Consider the following 14,118-nt stretch of genomic DNA (forward strand, 5'->3'; position numbering starts at 1 on the left):
AGTCTATGTTCTAAAATTTTTAAACAGAACTAAAGTTTTCAGCTGAGCTGACATTATTTCTTTCTCAGCTGAGAAGGAAGGGAAAAAGGAAGCATAACCATGAATCTGCTTCTTCACACAACTCTGAAAGCAAAAGTAATTATGCCCCTGATAATAATAGAAACTGAATGTCTCCCCTGAGGATTTATTTCATTAATGTTCTAAACTACATTATATTTTTAAACATAAAAATATAAATATGAATTCAGTATAGTAACTATCTTTTAGTTAATATTACAGTTGAAAAATACTAGGTATAACAGATCTAAGTTACACAAGACTCCAAAGGCTACATATATGGCTTATTGTAGGGAAAAAAAAGAAATTTGCTAGAATAAATAAAATTTAAATAGTTAGAAATTATACTATCTAAAACTTAGATATTAAATTTGGTATTAAATCTGAACTTACCCAAATGTTCACTCTATTACATTTTTCCAGTGAGAGTCATTGCTCATTTGTCATAAACATGACAGAATACTGGCCAATTATGAAGCATAAATATTCAGTGATCTATAATTATTGAGTCTACCATAAATATGCTTCTCACCATTTTAATTGGTGAAAGCTGCAACTTTGTGTTTCAGTCTCTAAATAACCTATAAATACTTAAAATGGTGGGATACAGATTTGCTTTAATAACTTCTTCATTAAAGACTACAAAGCCATAGTTTTTATTGAATTACTTCTTTGAAAGAAATACCACTATGTTTCTTTTTTATTATTCTTCTATTTTCTTCCTTACTAAGGTTTAGATCATGGGCTCAGCCCTGGGTTCTGCAGGACTGCAGTTCTGCCCAACATTTACACAGGCATGTAAATTTGCTTATACAATTATTCCTAAAATAGGTGCAGTAGTATATGCCTCTCCATAGCTTGACAGAAAAGTCAGTGTAGGGAAATCAATGAAATCAGAAGATTCTAAGCAATGCATTAAATGTGTTTAGTGAAAGCTACATGTAGCAACCTAAAACATAGACTTACAGCTTGCCTTTTGTTTTCCTCCTTTTTTTCTTTCCACAAAAAGTACATAAAACAAGAGGATAAATGCAAAAATACTCAAGTTAAACTCACTTAAGTTAGAACTCATTAGAATTTTCTCACTCAGATAAGAACAGATCCACTGACTTCACTGAGCTATACAGCATGCATAATCTATTAGTACTTGATACTTACTGTAAGATGACAAGCTCTCTATCCAATATGGCGCAAAGTCTAACCTTTACATTACCCATATGGATAAATGCACTATACTCTTGTACTAGGGTATTCATGGTCTCAAAGTTAAGTATGTGTTTAGGTGTTTTACTGAACTGGCTGTCATTGTGTAACATCATAACATCATATGCATGAACCCTCCCTCCAAAAGTTATAAAAGGCATTATTAACATATGTACGGTCTACATTTTTATATACAAAACTCTATGGAGAGTCTAGATCTCGACTGTAGTAGGTGTTCTTGGGTGAAATAAATAGTATCTACTTCAGTGTTAGCACATCTACTTTATAATGAACGTAATATGAAAGTAGAAGCAGTATCTGCCTGCCATCAGATCTGAACTAACTCTGCTCATTGATACATTATTTCAGTCAGTGTTGTTTTTCAACTACATGTGCCTCTTATTAATAATCAAAAACACTTCCACAAAACAAAGAAGAATTATAAAATTAATTACAAATGTACAGGAAATAAATTTTTACAATTATAAACCCTGATCCCATTAACACAAACATTCTTATGTGCCCAACAAGAGTAGCCTTATTCTTGAATCTTATTGGAATATTCAAGAAAAGTAACATGTTTGATTACATATATGTATTTTGTTTGCCTATACAGGTTCTCAGAATATGTACTTTAGCAAACAAAATGCATTTTTAAGCATGCTACATAATTAAGCTAAAGTACAGAGAGATAAAGCAGATCAAGTAAGGCAGAAATCTCCCAATAGATCGATTGACTTGATCACAGAGGCCTTCCTTCTTTTGAAATCAGACAACATACGATCAACATTTTAAAAATGTATAAAATAAACAATTACGTTTGTTTCCTGTGAAGGGTGAAAACATTCTATGTTGTGTTCAAAGGCCAAAATGATTGTTCCCTCTTAAATACAGTAATGGTGCTTACCTTTCTCTCAGCTACTTACTAAAGGCCCAGAAGTCAGAAAACACTGCCAGAGAAGTCCAGTAGTTTTATAGCACTTAAAAGTTGACTTCAAGACATGGTTCTAAAGGTTTTGTTTTTAAATGAATGCTGTTCACAACAAATGTCTGGCAAAGGCCCAGATCAAAGTATCAGGTAATTGTCTAAGCAGTCAAAACAGAGAACACTAATTAATTAGTAATAAGTATCCTGAATTATTAAAGATAAAACTTCTTTGATCTTTGTTTCAAAGCAATTTTTTTCTTATGGTTGGAGTGCAATATTTCTAAATTGAGGGGCCTTTACTAAGCATCTCCCAGTTGCTGAGAAACAGTGTTGCTATAGAGACTGAAAATGAAGTGGAAGCTGGCACAATAATGCAGAAATCACAGTGTGCTGTAAGAAACAGTTGGTGCAACTACACAAAGAGGAAAAATAGTAAGTCCTAGTGGTAATGTCTTAGAATAAGAATTGTTCAGACCAACCAGAAAGCTTACACACTCTTCAGGACACCCAAATGCTAGGGTTTATGCAGCATATATATAACATTTGTAAGACACATACATTTATCTTAAATTCCTTTTTTCATAAATTTTTCAACAGTTACTTTAACACCCAGGTAGTAGGATTCATCAGTGCTATGAATATCCTGCATACATAGCATTACTCAGTAACTTGTGAGAAAACGTGTGCCAGAAATTACTTATTACTTATAGGAAACCCAAACTGAGTGATGACTAAGTCAATCACTGTGTTACAACTGTAACCAACTTTGAATATGTTACCATATTTTAGCTTTCCTATTATTTTTGTTCTTTCTTTCTCTCCTAAGCAAAAGCTAGGAAAAGAAACTTTTCCATTCTACTGTGCTTCCATGAGGAAAGACCTGAATTTCCCTGCAGGCCACTAGGCAAATCTAATTAATTTTGGATACAAGAGACATCCAAGATACTTGTTTTGTCTTTCTCCTCCCAACCTCTGAGAAGAAACTCTTTGTCTGTGATTTTCAGGTAGTGACTCAGAAGTTTGGTAAGCCTGCTTACATATTGCAGAAACAGTTAATTTCCTTCTCATTAACAGCTGTGCAGCGTTGGTGTTTGAATTGCAGTCTGTTTGAACTACTGTTTCCACAGGCTGAATAAAAGAATTCAAAGAGTAAAAGACTGCCAAAGCAGATTCCAGATAGAAAAAAACCAAATGTAAATACACATTAGAGAAGCTAACTTTTCTTCTCCTCTTTTGGAGAAGGAGCTATGGAACAAACCAGGTAATTTGTAAAGACTACTGGTAGCATCCTTCCTTGCTATGCTCTCCTGAGACATCTGCCTCCAGATGCTCCTCAGAGACTCAGCCAATTTTCTGTGCATAAGCTACTAGAAACTAATTCCCTGGAGACCACTTCCTCATGAAATGAATGATTCCTAACCACTTTCTTCAAGACTTTTTACAACACCTGCCTCTACAACTCTCATGTGAACTTTTCCATGGAGATACTTGTAACAATATCTTCAGTTTCTGTAAATGTTGCCTCTCCCATATACATTTCACATAAGAAACTACACTCTTCCATCTCCCTTGTGGCACCTCAGCTTTCTGAGCTCCTAAGACCAGTGAGACACCCCTCCTCATTCTGTCCACATCAGCTGATAACAACTGATAAACTCGGTTTCCTCATGTAAGAAGCAGTATACACTTGTTCAGAGTTTGAACTTCCACTTGAACAGAAATAATGAATTTATCCCAACTATATGTATCTGATTCAAAGAACAGGAAACTTTATTTTGCTTTAAACACTCACTTCTGGTAAAAAGTTAGAAAGTACAATAATATTTCATTTAACACATTCTCCATCTTTTAAGACACCAAAGACACGCAAGTGAAAGTTGTTCCTCAATAATCCCGTTTAGGCAAGGACTTAATTGCATGTTTGACTTAAAATGTATGAGTAGTTGAAACTCATGAAATAAAAAAAAAAAACAACATGGAGACAAAAATGATCTTGTCACTAAGGAGATATATGCACTTAAATTTGTGTTAAAAATCAATTTTGCCTAATTTTTGTGTTAAAAATCAATTTTGCCTAAGAATATATATTCTTATAGAAGTACTGTGTTTTATGACATCTGAAACAAGAATTTGGAGTTATGAAACTGCTACTCTATGTGTGACAATCTTGCTCAAAATTGTCATAATATGAACGTTTTAGACATTAAACAATGTTCTTGAAACAGTTTATTGGTCTGAAGAAAAAAGTTGTTGGATGTAAGTGAAATTCTTGACTCATTAAAGTCAGTAGGAATTTTGCTCCAGATTAAGAATGTTATATTCACACTGGTTTTGAAATATTTTTCTGCCTGCAGATTTCCAGGTTTTTGATGAGGAAGATACTCTAAAAGCTATGACAATGTTTAGCCTTTCTTTGTAGTTTAGCTCTTTTGAGCAATGGAAACATTTTTTTAGTATGGGAATTTTCAGCATTTTCTCCTCCAGACAACTCTGGCTAAAGTGAGCCAGTAGGCAAGGTTTCCATCTCTGTAAAAAAAACAAAAACAGTACATATTTTTGCCAACCTCCTAAAATACTTACACATGCAAGAAGATAAGCAGGGCACTTTGGTAATAATTGAATAGTACTGCACCCGATACTAATGTCACAAGAGTAGGCCACAACTAAGCAGTTAGCTGCTAGCAGTGGAAGGGCCCTCTGCTTAGTGTTTAAAGTAGCCACAAGAGGAATGGGACAGCTCTACAGAAAAGCAGTGCCATATAAGTAGAGAGCGGACAGGGGAAGGACACTCCTACCTAATTGGGAATCTCCTGTCTGGATTAATCAAGGTCATGATTAGTGAAGTAATTAAACTCTGCATTTATCAAGAAAATTTTTATTGCGTCTGTAGTCCTTTCCTGAGAAACAAGCACAGATAACCAAAAGGCTTATGTGCTCACTAAAGGCCCTGGGCATCAAGCTCCAAATAGACTTCCCCATTCTTCAGCCTGCCCTTAATGCAGAACAGCTCATAGTATGGTAAGTGCTGATATAAAAGTACTGAAGGAAGGGAGAAAGAAAAATAACTAGGGAAAAGGCCTGTAGGACCTAAAAGTAGTAAGAAATGGCTAGAACAGTGGGAAAGTGCAGGAATTTTTGAACCTGAGAATATGAAAAAGTGAGAAAACAAAAATAAAACACACTTTAAAGTTCATCTGTTCTTATTTTGATGAATGATTCTTCTTTCCTTTATATAATCTTAAGACAACAGAGAACTTGAAAAGCAAAATAGGTAGGAAAGGCAGCACAGAGACTTGGGAGAAGATGTGGTGTTTTTATTCTGCACAGGAAAAGTAGATTGTAGATTCCAGGGAGTTTTGCCACGGCAGTATCATGTAGCCTATAGCCTTCCCACATGCTCTTAAATGTTAGGAAGGGATATTGGAGTTGTTCTATAGATTTTTAGTTGAAATTTCTTGTGTCATTATGCATTTAAAAAAAATAAATCATGATAAACTTGGTGTGTCATTAACAAACAAAGCAAAATGGTTTAATAATTTATGTAATGTAGGGATCTCTAAAAGATCTTTTATATGTTGTAATTGGAAGAAGTGGCAGATGTGGTTGCCACTTACTAAGATTGTCTTCTCTATAGAAAGTAGGAATACCTCTTTTCTTAGCCTACTGTCTTTGGGTGTCTCAACCTTTTCTTCTTCTGACTGGCTTACAGGTTAAAGATACTGAATGAACTGTTTGGTACTGTAACAAACAGCAAAAAGAGAAGTTTGAGTTCCAATTTACAGTATTTTTTTCTCTGTTAGAAATTCAACTCATTATTTCTAGATAGTAAAGAATAGATTCAAGAACATACAGTAGGACATATGGTGAAAGTGCTTTTCTAATAATAGTTACTTGGATTAAAAAGATCTTATATTTACTAGTAACCTAAGATAAAATGTGTCATGCTAAATGTATTATTTATGTTCAGCTTTTATATTCATGATCTGTGAACAACACAATAGAAACTTATCAAAACAAGATTTCTACTGTTTAGGCTTGTCCTTCCTATCACTATGACTCAGGCATGATCAGGATACATTGGATAAGCACTTGCTATTGATATTCCTTCCTGAAGGATTTTATATCCATTTTAAATGAAAGGGACATAAAATAAGAATCGATTACTTAAAGTCTCACTAAAAACTTGATCTCATCTTTTGTGGGGAGAAAAACCCACCTTGACGCAAATAATTTTTACTAGTGATTTTGTCAGCTCCATATGGATGCATTTCTTTTATTTTCTTTAGTGCAATGAGCTTTTCCTGAATGGGAAAAAAAAAGCAGTGTTAATATCACCCATTCTTTTCATCCACTGTAATTTCTATCATACACTTAAAATATGTTAAAATAAAATAATCCTTACATGTTGCTAGTATGACTGAAGATCACCACATCTGATTGAAGCTAGAATGTAGAGTTTGGGAACAGTCTTTTTTAGTATTTTAACATTTAGTCAAATTAAATCCTTTTTGTCTTGCTAAATGACAAGAAGCTCATGATGAAATTACTGCTCACCACTTCTGTATTTTCTGGAAAATCCCTAATTCTAGTCAAATCTGGCCTTCATTCATGCAGAGTCACAGCCATAAGGATCCCAAAAGACATGTCTCCTGGCACAGAACTACTCTGAATACCACACCAGCAAAATCAACAACAGCAGCATAGAACCCAGAAACATTAAATTAAAGCTAATACTTCTGTTCTGCACAAAGCCTGCAGAACTTTGGGGTGCAAATTCAACACTTACATAGGTAAGCTTATTTTATCATCTCATTTTTGGGCAACAGAAGAGTCATGTGATCAATATATAAATACTGCCTTACACTTATAAATACCTGGTATTTATCATGCATAAGTGCATGTGTGCAGTTTGTACGTCTAACACTTGGAGTAAAGGTCTCAGTATTCAAAGTTATATTGCAATGTACCCATAGGTGGCAGAATGGCCATACTATTAGATACAAGTAATCATCACCTGAATCAGTTCATGGGCTAAGCGTCCCAGAACTTCCTGGGTAGTTTCATTAATTTCTAATTCTGTCACAACTTCCCAATTACCATTCTGGAATCTCACTGGCATAGAGAAGACAATTCCTTCAGGAACACAAAATTGACCTGAAGAAGAGGGAAAAAATGAACAAACATATTATTTATGATTAAAAAACACATCCTTACCAGTGTCAAGATTAAGTCCTACAGACTTGCAAAAGTCTGCAACTGTAAGATCTTAGTATAAACGGAGACTGCCTTTGTCACTGTACAGTTCAAAGGCTAAAGAGTTCCACTTTTACTGTAACTTTGTATTATAGTTAGATGTACATGAATCACAGAATCATAGAATTGTAGAATAGTTTGGGCTAGAAGGGACCTTTAAAGGTCATCTAGTCCAACCCCTCTGCAATGAGCAGGGACATATTCCACTAGACCAGGTAGCTCAGAGCCCCGTCCAACCTGGCCTTGAATGTTTCCAGGGAGGGGGCAGCCACAGTCTCTCTGGGCAACCTGTTCCAGTGTTTCACCACCCTCATTGCAGAAAATTTCTTCCTTACATCTAGTCTAAAACGACCCTCTTTAGTTTAAAACCATTACTCCTTGTCCTATCACAGCAGGCCCTGATAAAGAGTCCCTTCCCATCTTTCCTGTAGCCCCCTTTAAGTACTGAAAGGCCTCAATAAGGTCTCTCTGGAGCCTTCTCTCCTCTAGCCTGAACAACTCCAACTCCCTCAGCATTTCTTCATAGGAGAGGTGTTCACCCCTCTGTTCATTTTTGTGGCCCTCCTCCGGACCCGCTGCAACAGGCACATATCTTTCCTGTGCTGTAACATAGCTGCTGTAACAATCTTACATCTTAAAAAGGGGAAAAAAATTTTTTTTTCTATTTCATACAAGGGTTAAATGGCTGTTGTGAGACGTTCAATTTATTGGTTCACACAGGTACACAAGGAGAGCATGCTTTTATAGCTTAGGCTCTAAGAACTATAGTCTTTGAGCAAAACACATATACTAGAAAAGCATTTAAACTAAAAGACTAAGAGACAATCTGCAACAAGACAATATTAACCTAAAAGATGATTGTAACAAGTATTAAATCACAAGCTCTGGAGAGCAAAATTGCTTAGATTTGGAGGTTCTTATGCTGAAACAAATTCTCAGCCTTCCATTAGATCATGAATTGCATTACAAGTTTTTACTAAATTAAAAATCTCAATTAAAAAATAACATTATACATACCGGGGAAAGCTACAAGAGAACATGTGAAGCAGAAGTAGATTTACCTTCAGTAAGTATTCCCACAGAAATGATCTCCCCAGGAGGAGAGCCATGATACCAGTGTCTCAGTACAGTGGCTACCCCATGAGCAGGTAACATTCCTACACTGTGACAGACCCGGGAACTCAGTGAACACTGTGCAGATAGAAATGCTGAATGGATCCATTCACTACCAACAAAAAAAGGGGGGAAAAAAAAGAAGAAAAAACTAAGATGACTGCAGGAAGAGTAGTTTTCCAGAGGAAAACAAGAACTAAACTTGGGGGAAGAAAATAGTCAAAACTTATTCAAACTTCACTGCTGAAGGCAAGGCATTTAAAGACAGAAAAAACAGGGTCTAACAAAAAGTGGCTCAAAAGGTAACAGCAAGCACTACTTATCTATGAAAGTTAAGTCATTTACTCAAGTCATAACCTCTATTATTATTATTATTATTTATATGTGTAATTGTCTTATGTAAGAACCCAGCCATGAACCATAATCCCCCTGTGCTCTGCATAGTACACATATAGAACAAAGGAAATGTCTGCTGTCCAGTAAATGCTAGGTTTAGACCAGAGTGGGAGCTCCATATAGCCAGGCCTGAGTGTAGCTCACATCTGCTGCCCTCTCACTGTACCCATCCTTTCTCTGCTACTTTTCTTTCTACAAGAAGCTATCTAGCTGCCAGGTATTCTTTTTACATATGTTAACAAATTGTCTGTTTTGGGAAACTAACAACATTAGTGTGCTCAGGCCATGTGTCCAATGAATTCAGGTACTTCAAGATGTAGATGTATGTTTAATATTATTTCAAAGTTTCTTCATGCATGCTAGACATCTACATCACTATCTAGACTTCCATTACTTCTTATAGGCTGCTCAGGACATGACAGAAGAGAAATACACTTAATATGTAGGAAAATATAGTTACAAACAAAGTTGGTAGGAGAGTCAGAACTATGTATAGCACTAGGAGCTACTCAACTTCTACTGCAGGCTGAGTACTTCAACTTGAGTTTTCATTTATGTACTGTGCTAGTCAATAAAGACAAATCTTGAAAAAAAATGTCTTGATGTTTATTACACAGTTCAGATAAACATCGATTAAAAGCAGTTATTTAGTTTTACTTTAAAAAAAATAAATCTGTACTGTACCTATCATAAATCACGTTCAACAAAGGACATGGAAAATTAGCTGGGCCCCAAATAGCACAGTCATATCCATAAAGTTTTGCATGTGACAAATCAATGTAGTTGCAGCCAGTAATATTGCCCCAAACAATCACATCTTTAACTCCTGTAACAGAGGAAAATACACAGATTAATGAAGAGACAGACAGACACTTTCACAATGTAGGCTGGACTAGATGACCTTCAGAAGTCCCCTTCAAGATGAATTATTCTTCAATTTAATGTCCTGCCTTGATAGCAGAAATTGTTTGATCTGAAAAGTGCAACAAGGTTCTCCATAACGTATGAAACTTCATCACAAGCTGAAAAGGGAACTTTAATTTGTATCATGTTATTGTACATAATAGACAAAACCTAGTAAATGCTTAGTTAAGAACCAAAACAAATCATATTGCAAACATACAGCAATGTTCCTCTTAAAATCCTGTACATGCAAATATAGAATACCTAACAGCTAAAAATAATCTAAAAAAAAAAAGAAAAATGTACCTGCTTCGGTGCAAAAGGAACTTCTCAAATAACCTGCTGACTCAGCCTATTAGCTTAATTTTCTATTTTATTAGGCTCCAAAATATCTAGACTTGTCATTGATGACCAGTTCCTACCCCTGCAACACTGCAAGAATCCTGATGCTGAGCAGGCTGCTGGAGCACACCTTTGCTATGCAGTGCAGAATCATGCAAATACCATCAAGCTATAACAATTGACCTGAGAAAGTCAGCTAATTAACTCAGAACTAATACTACAACACAGTTCTACTATGCTCTCATTATCTGCACAGCAGTATGTTGTCATGTTTATTCACAGCTAGTTTGTGTGTCTCCAAAATAACAATGCTCTGCAGAGTGCAAACACAATCTTGAAGTCCTAGATCCTGATCCGCAAGAGAGCTCTGTCCTTCTTAGGGTATTTCCAGCATGAAATACACACCAGAATGGCAGGGCTGTGTCCAGGAGTTAGCAAAAGAATTGACATTCATGGGATCAGGCACAGATCCAGATAGCGTTAAGCAGAGAGAATGGTAGCACCTGCTAGTGACACCCAGGCATTCTGTACAGCCATGCAATTCAGTGGATGCACTGCTGTGCTTGCATATCTGCACACCCATCAACTGTGTTCTGCAATGAAATATGTACTCTCAAAGGTGTCCATCCACTGAATTCCCCAGATGCTACCAGAACACACAAATATTCACCTGCCGTGTTCATATTCAGCTTCCTAGCCAGCATGGCTCTAGCTGCATTTTCCCAGGATGTTGCAACAGCAATGACATTTGCAGGCTTAATGGACGGGCCGTATGTCATAATCATCATCGCCTTGAGGTTTACAAAGGTTTTTCCTGATGAAATTACTCTGACCTCACTCTTGGCATTCTTCTCAATTAGGGGAGCATACACTTGACAAATTTCACTCACTTCTCTGATGTAGTTCTCAAGGGATTGGACTTCATGGTTTAAGAGGACATCATCAAGAACAATGATAATATCAGCTTGAATAAAAGCCTCATCTGTTTCAGTGTGCTCTGAAATACTGCGGAGGAGTGGGAACGCCATGTCTTCAGCTTCCATTACAATACCGCAAAGAACTTCCTTAAACTGGTCGGTGTCAAGCAAATGGATACTGATTTCTGTGGTCATCCCAAACACTTCTCCACTTGCCAACAGAGGGATCAGCTGATAACAGATTGGAGCTGATGCACTGATAAGAGAAGGATATAAAAAAATAATAGTTAATGACTAACCACCGCTTGTTTGGATGTATTACAAAAATAAACACAAAGATCTTTCTTTTATATTTGATTATGTTTAAACAGACCATTAGCCTGGATCCTTCATTGCTCTTTCTGTCATTTTAACAGGTTGAAAATTAAAACAGTTTGGTCCTCCTTTCATTTGAAGGCTTTTTCCATCCTATACATTTCAGTCTATACTGTCACTTCAAAATCAGTGTCTTTAAAGAACCACAATTTTTTTTTAAGGTGCTCCTTTAGGACTTTGGAAATACAGAAATTTCCAAAGCTAGAACTGCAAGAGACTCTTTACTTATTTAAGTATTTCCAAAAACATTTAATGCAAGATAGTTGCACCACAAAATTCCTAGCTTATTTTGTAAATAATTGCTTTTCCCTAAGGTGATCTGGGGTCTGAATGTTGCCTGTTCACATCCCTCACACTGGTGCAAAAAGTAACAAAAGTATAAATAATTTCTAAATTATAAACTGAATGCTCATAGTGGGGGGCGCAGAACCTAATTCAAATCAGCAAATTACAGGAATTCGCGTATAACTTCAGATGGTTACATGTGTTATACATGATAGAAAAAAAGTGCATTCTTCTGAAGTTGAGTGATACTTCATAGATATTCTTTTTGCTCGCACCTGGTGATCCAGATCTGCAAAGGCCTGATAAGACTTTTAAGCTCTTCCTCCTCTTTTTCAGTTTCAATATGCGCCTGCAGGTTTTCCTCAGCTATGTCTGACACTTCCTCACTCAACATCATTGAGGTGATGCCGTAGTAGTGCTAAGAACAAAAAGGATGATCTCTAAGCAAATGACAACCCAACCGCAGCAAGGTAACATTAAAAAGGATAGGTTTATTTTACATTTGAAGGAGGAATAAAGAACAACAATGTTATAAGAAAATGTAAAATGCAGGGTTTACAGTATTAAAGGCAGCTCATTACCTGAGCGTATTCCAGAAAATCATTAACTCCTCCCAAAAGCAGACCTTTCCCTCCACGGTCCAACAGTTCTCTCCAAATGATAGGAGACTGTCTGTGTTCCCATCCATTCATTTCACAAATGTCATGAAGCCACTGCTAATGTAAACATCCCCGCCAAAAAGGTTTTAATACTTTTTCACACTTGATAACACTTAAATATTACAGTTATAAACATCTTTATTATTTCCTCTTAATGCAGAATTACAAGGTGCTTCACAACTTACTCACGTACCAGTGTGTGCAAAATAGGGGAATAACACAAAGCAAGGCATGGTGATAGGCTGCAATACCTCACAAAAGAGTAGAAGGTCTTACTTCTGCTTGATTTTACTGCTGTAATTTTACTCAGTTGTCTTAGTGGTACAGTACTGAAGATAGCAATGTTGTGAAGCTGCGAGTAATCTAAGGATTTCTATTTAGCTGCAGAAGGTAAGTAAGCTGCAGAGGTTAACTGGTGTTCACTTAACTGTTGGAGTTACTTGGCTGACATGTCAAGCAAAATATAAGAGGTAATAAACATCATGGTACTGTCTATCTCATGAAGCAATACTGAAGTTTTTTCAGTTCCTTAGATGGACTACAGTGTAGACATGGCAACATGTCTACAGCAAAAGTACTGAGAAAGGGCCATCCACATTGTAAACAAATATGTGAGATTTAATTTCATACTTCCATCATAATTCAAAGCCCCTGAATGCCAGAAATGCTCTTGACAAGTAACAACTCTGAAGGCATAGGAAATTACAGTGTGCAAAAGATTTACAGGCTGAACAGCCATTTATACATAACAAAAAAATAATAAGCTTGAACTTCTTATTGACAAAACACAGCTTTAGGCTGGCCCACATTTTGTGCCCATCTTCTGTGGTGAGACTCACGAGAATGCTAGTTTCTCACAATATTCAAACCTTTCCTCTGGCTTGTTCTTGTAGCCAAAGCTGCTTCTGCAGCACCTCTACCCACATACCAAAACTCTAATACAGAAGAAAACAGCCACATACTACAAATAAGCACATTTATTGCTCTGTAGAGCACTGGGGCATCTACCAATGACTTGACAATCCCTTACCTCCCATTTGTCAGGGTGCTGAGTGATCTTGTGAACCCTGAAGTCTGGCAAGTTAGCCTGGAGATAGTCAGCCAGGAGTTCAGCTTTGGCATAGTAAGGGCAGTTTGCCTTACCTGTGAACACAGCGACAACACCACACATGGAAGATTTTGTGACATTGACTGATAAGGGCTTAACATGCCCAACGTTCTTCAATTGTTCCAATTAAAAGAGTCTTACGTAACCAGCATCCCCTGTGTTCCCAGAAAGCAACAGAACAAGCCTATGAGCCAGCCAAGTCAGGATAATTTTGGAGGTGAAGCGGTCTCTTCAGCCAGCATTTAAGGGGCTGAGGAGGCCACCCGCGCGGGGAGAGAGCAGCAGAGAGAGGCTGAAGCCTCACCGACGGGGTAAGGGGAGAAGGCTGGCTCGGAAGCGCGGGAGGCAGCGTGCCGTACAGCTGCCGCTCTCCAGAGAGACTAAAAGAGCGGAAGATTACGCAGGCTGCCGAGCCGAGGGGCCGTTACGAGCCGTTACCCGCCCCGCGCGGCGCCTCACCTGCCAGCACCACCTTGGCCATGCGCGCGGCGCCCTCCAACCGCCGCGTCGCCGTTGCACAGCAACGTGCCGCGCGCCACGGCCGCTTGTCCCTCGGTCCGCGCCGTCTCTCTCGCGAGA

The 14,118-nt window shown here is 37.3% G+C and overlaps 1 protein-coding gene across 2 annotated transcripts; it reads right to left on the reverse strand.

Moving 5' to 3' along the window:
• Positions 1 to 3,991: 3,991 nt before the first annotated feature.
• Positions 3,992 to 14,094, reverse strand: MDH1B (malate dehydrogenase 1B). 2 transcript variants are annotated; one of them, XM_074829373.1, is made up of 10 exons: positions 13,999 to 14,094; positions 13,462 to 13,574; positions 12,354 to 12,485; positions 12,048 to 12,190; positions 10,866 to 11,368; positions 9,635 to 9,776; positions 8,503 to 8,666; positions 7,203 to 7,342; positions 6,405 to 6,489; positions 3,992 to 4,714 (listed from the first exon to the last, which is right to left on the reverse strand). In XM_074829373.1, exons 1-10 carry the CDS (start codon positions 14,018 to 14,020, stop codon positions 4,683 to 4,685), a joined length of 1,476 nt encoding a protein of 491 aa, XP_074685474.1. In that variant the 5' UTR covers positions 14,021 to 14,094; the 3' UTR covers positions 3,992 to 4,682. The 2 variants fall into 2 exon arrangements, with proteins under 2 accessions (XP_074685474.1, XP_074685475.1); XM_074829374.1 differs by having other exon boundaries at positions 12,354 to 12,488; positions 13,999 to 14,068.
• Positions 14,095 to 14,118: the final 24 nt, after the last annotated feature.

Source organism: Strix aluco, chromosome 6, assembly GCF_031877795.1.
Source record: "Strix aluco isolate bStrAlu1 chromosome 6, bStrAlu1.hap1, whole genome shotgun sequence".
NCBI lineage: Eukaryota > Metazoa > Chordata > Aves > Strigiformes > Strigidae > Strix > Strix aluco.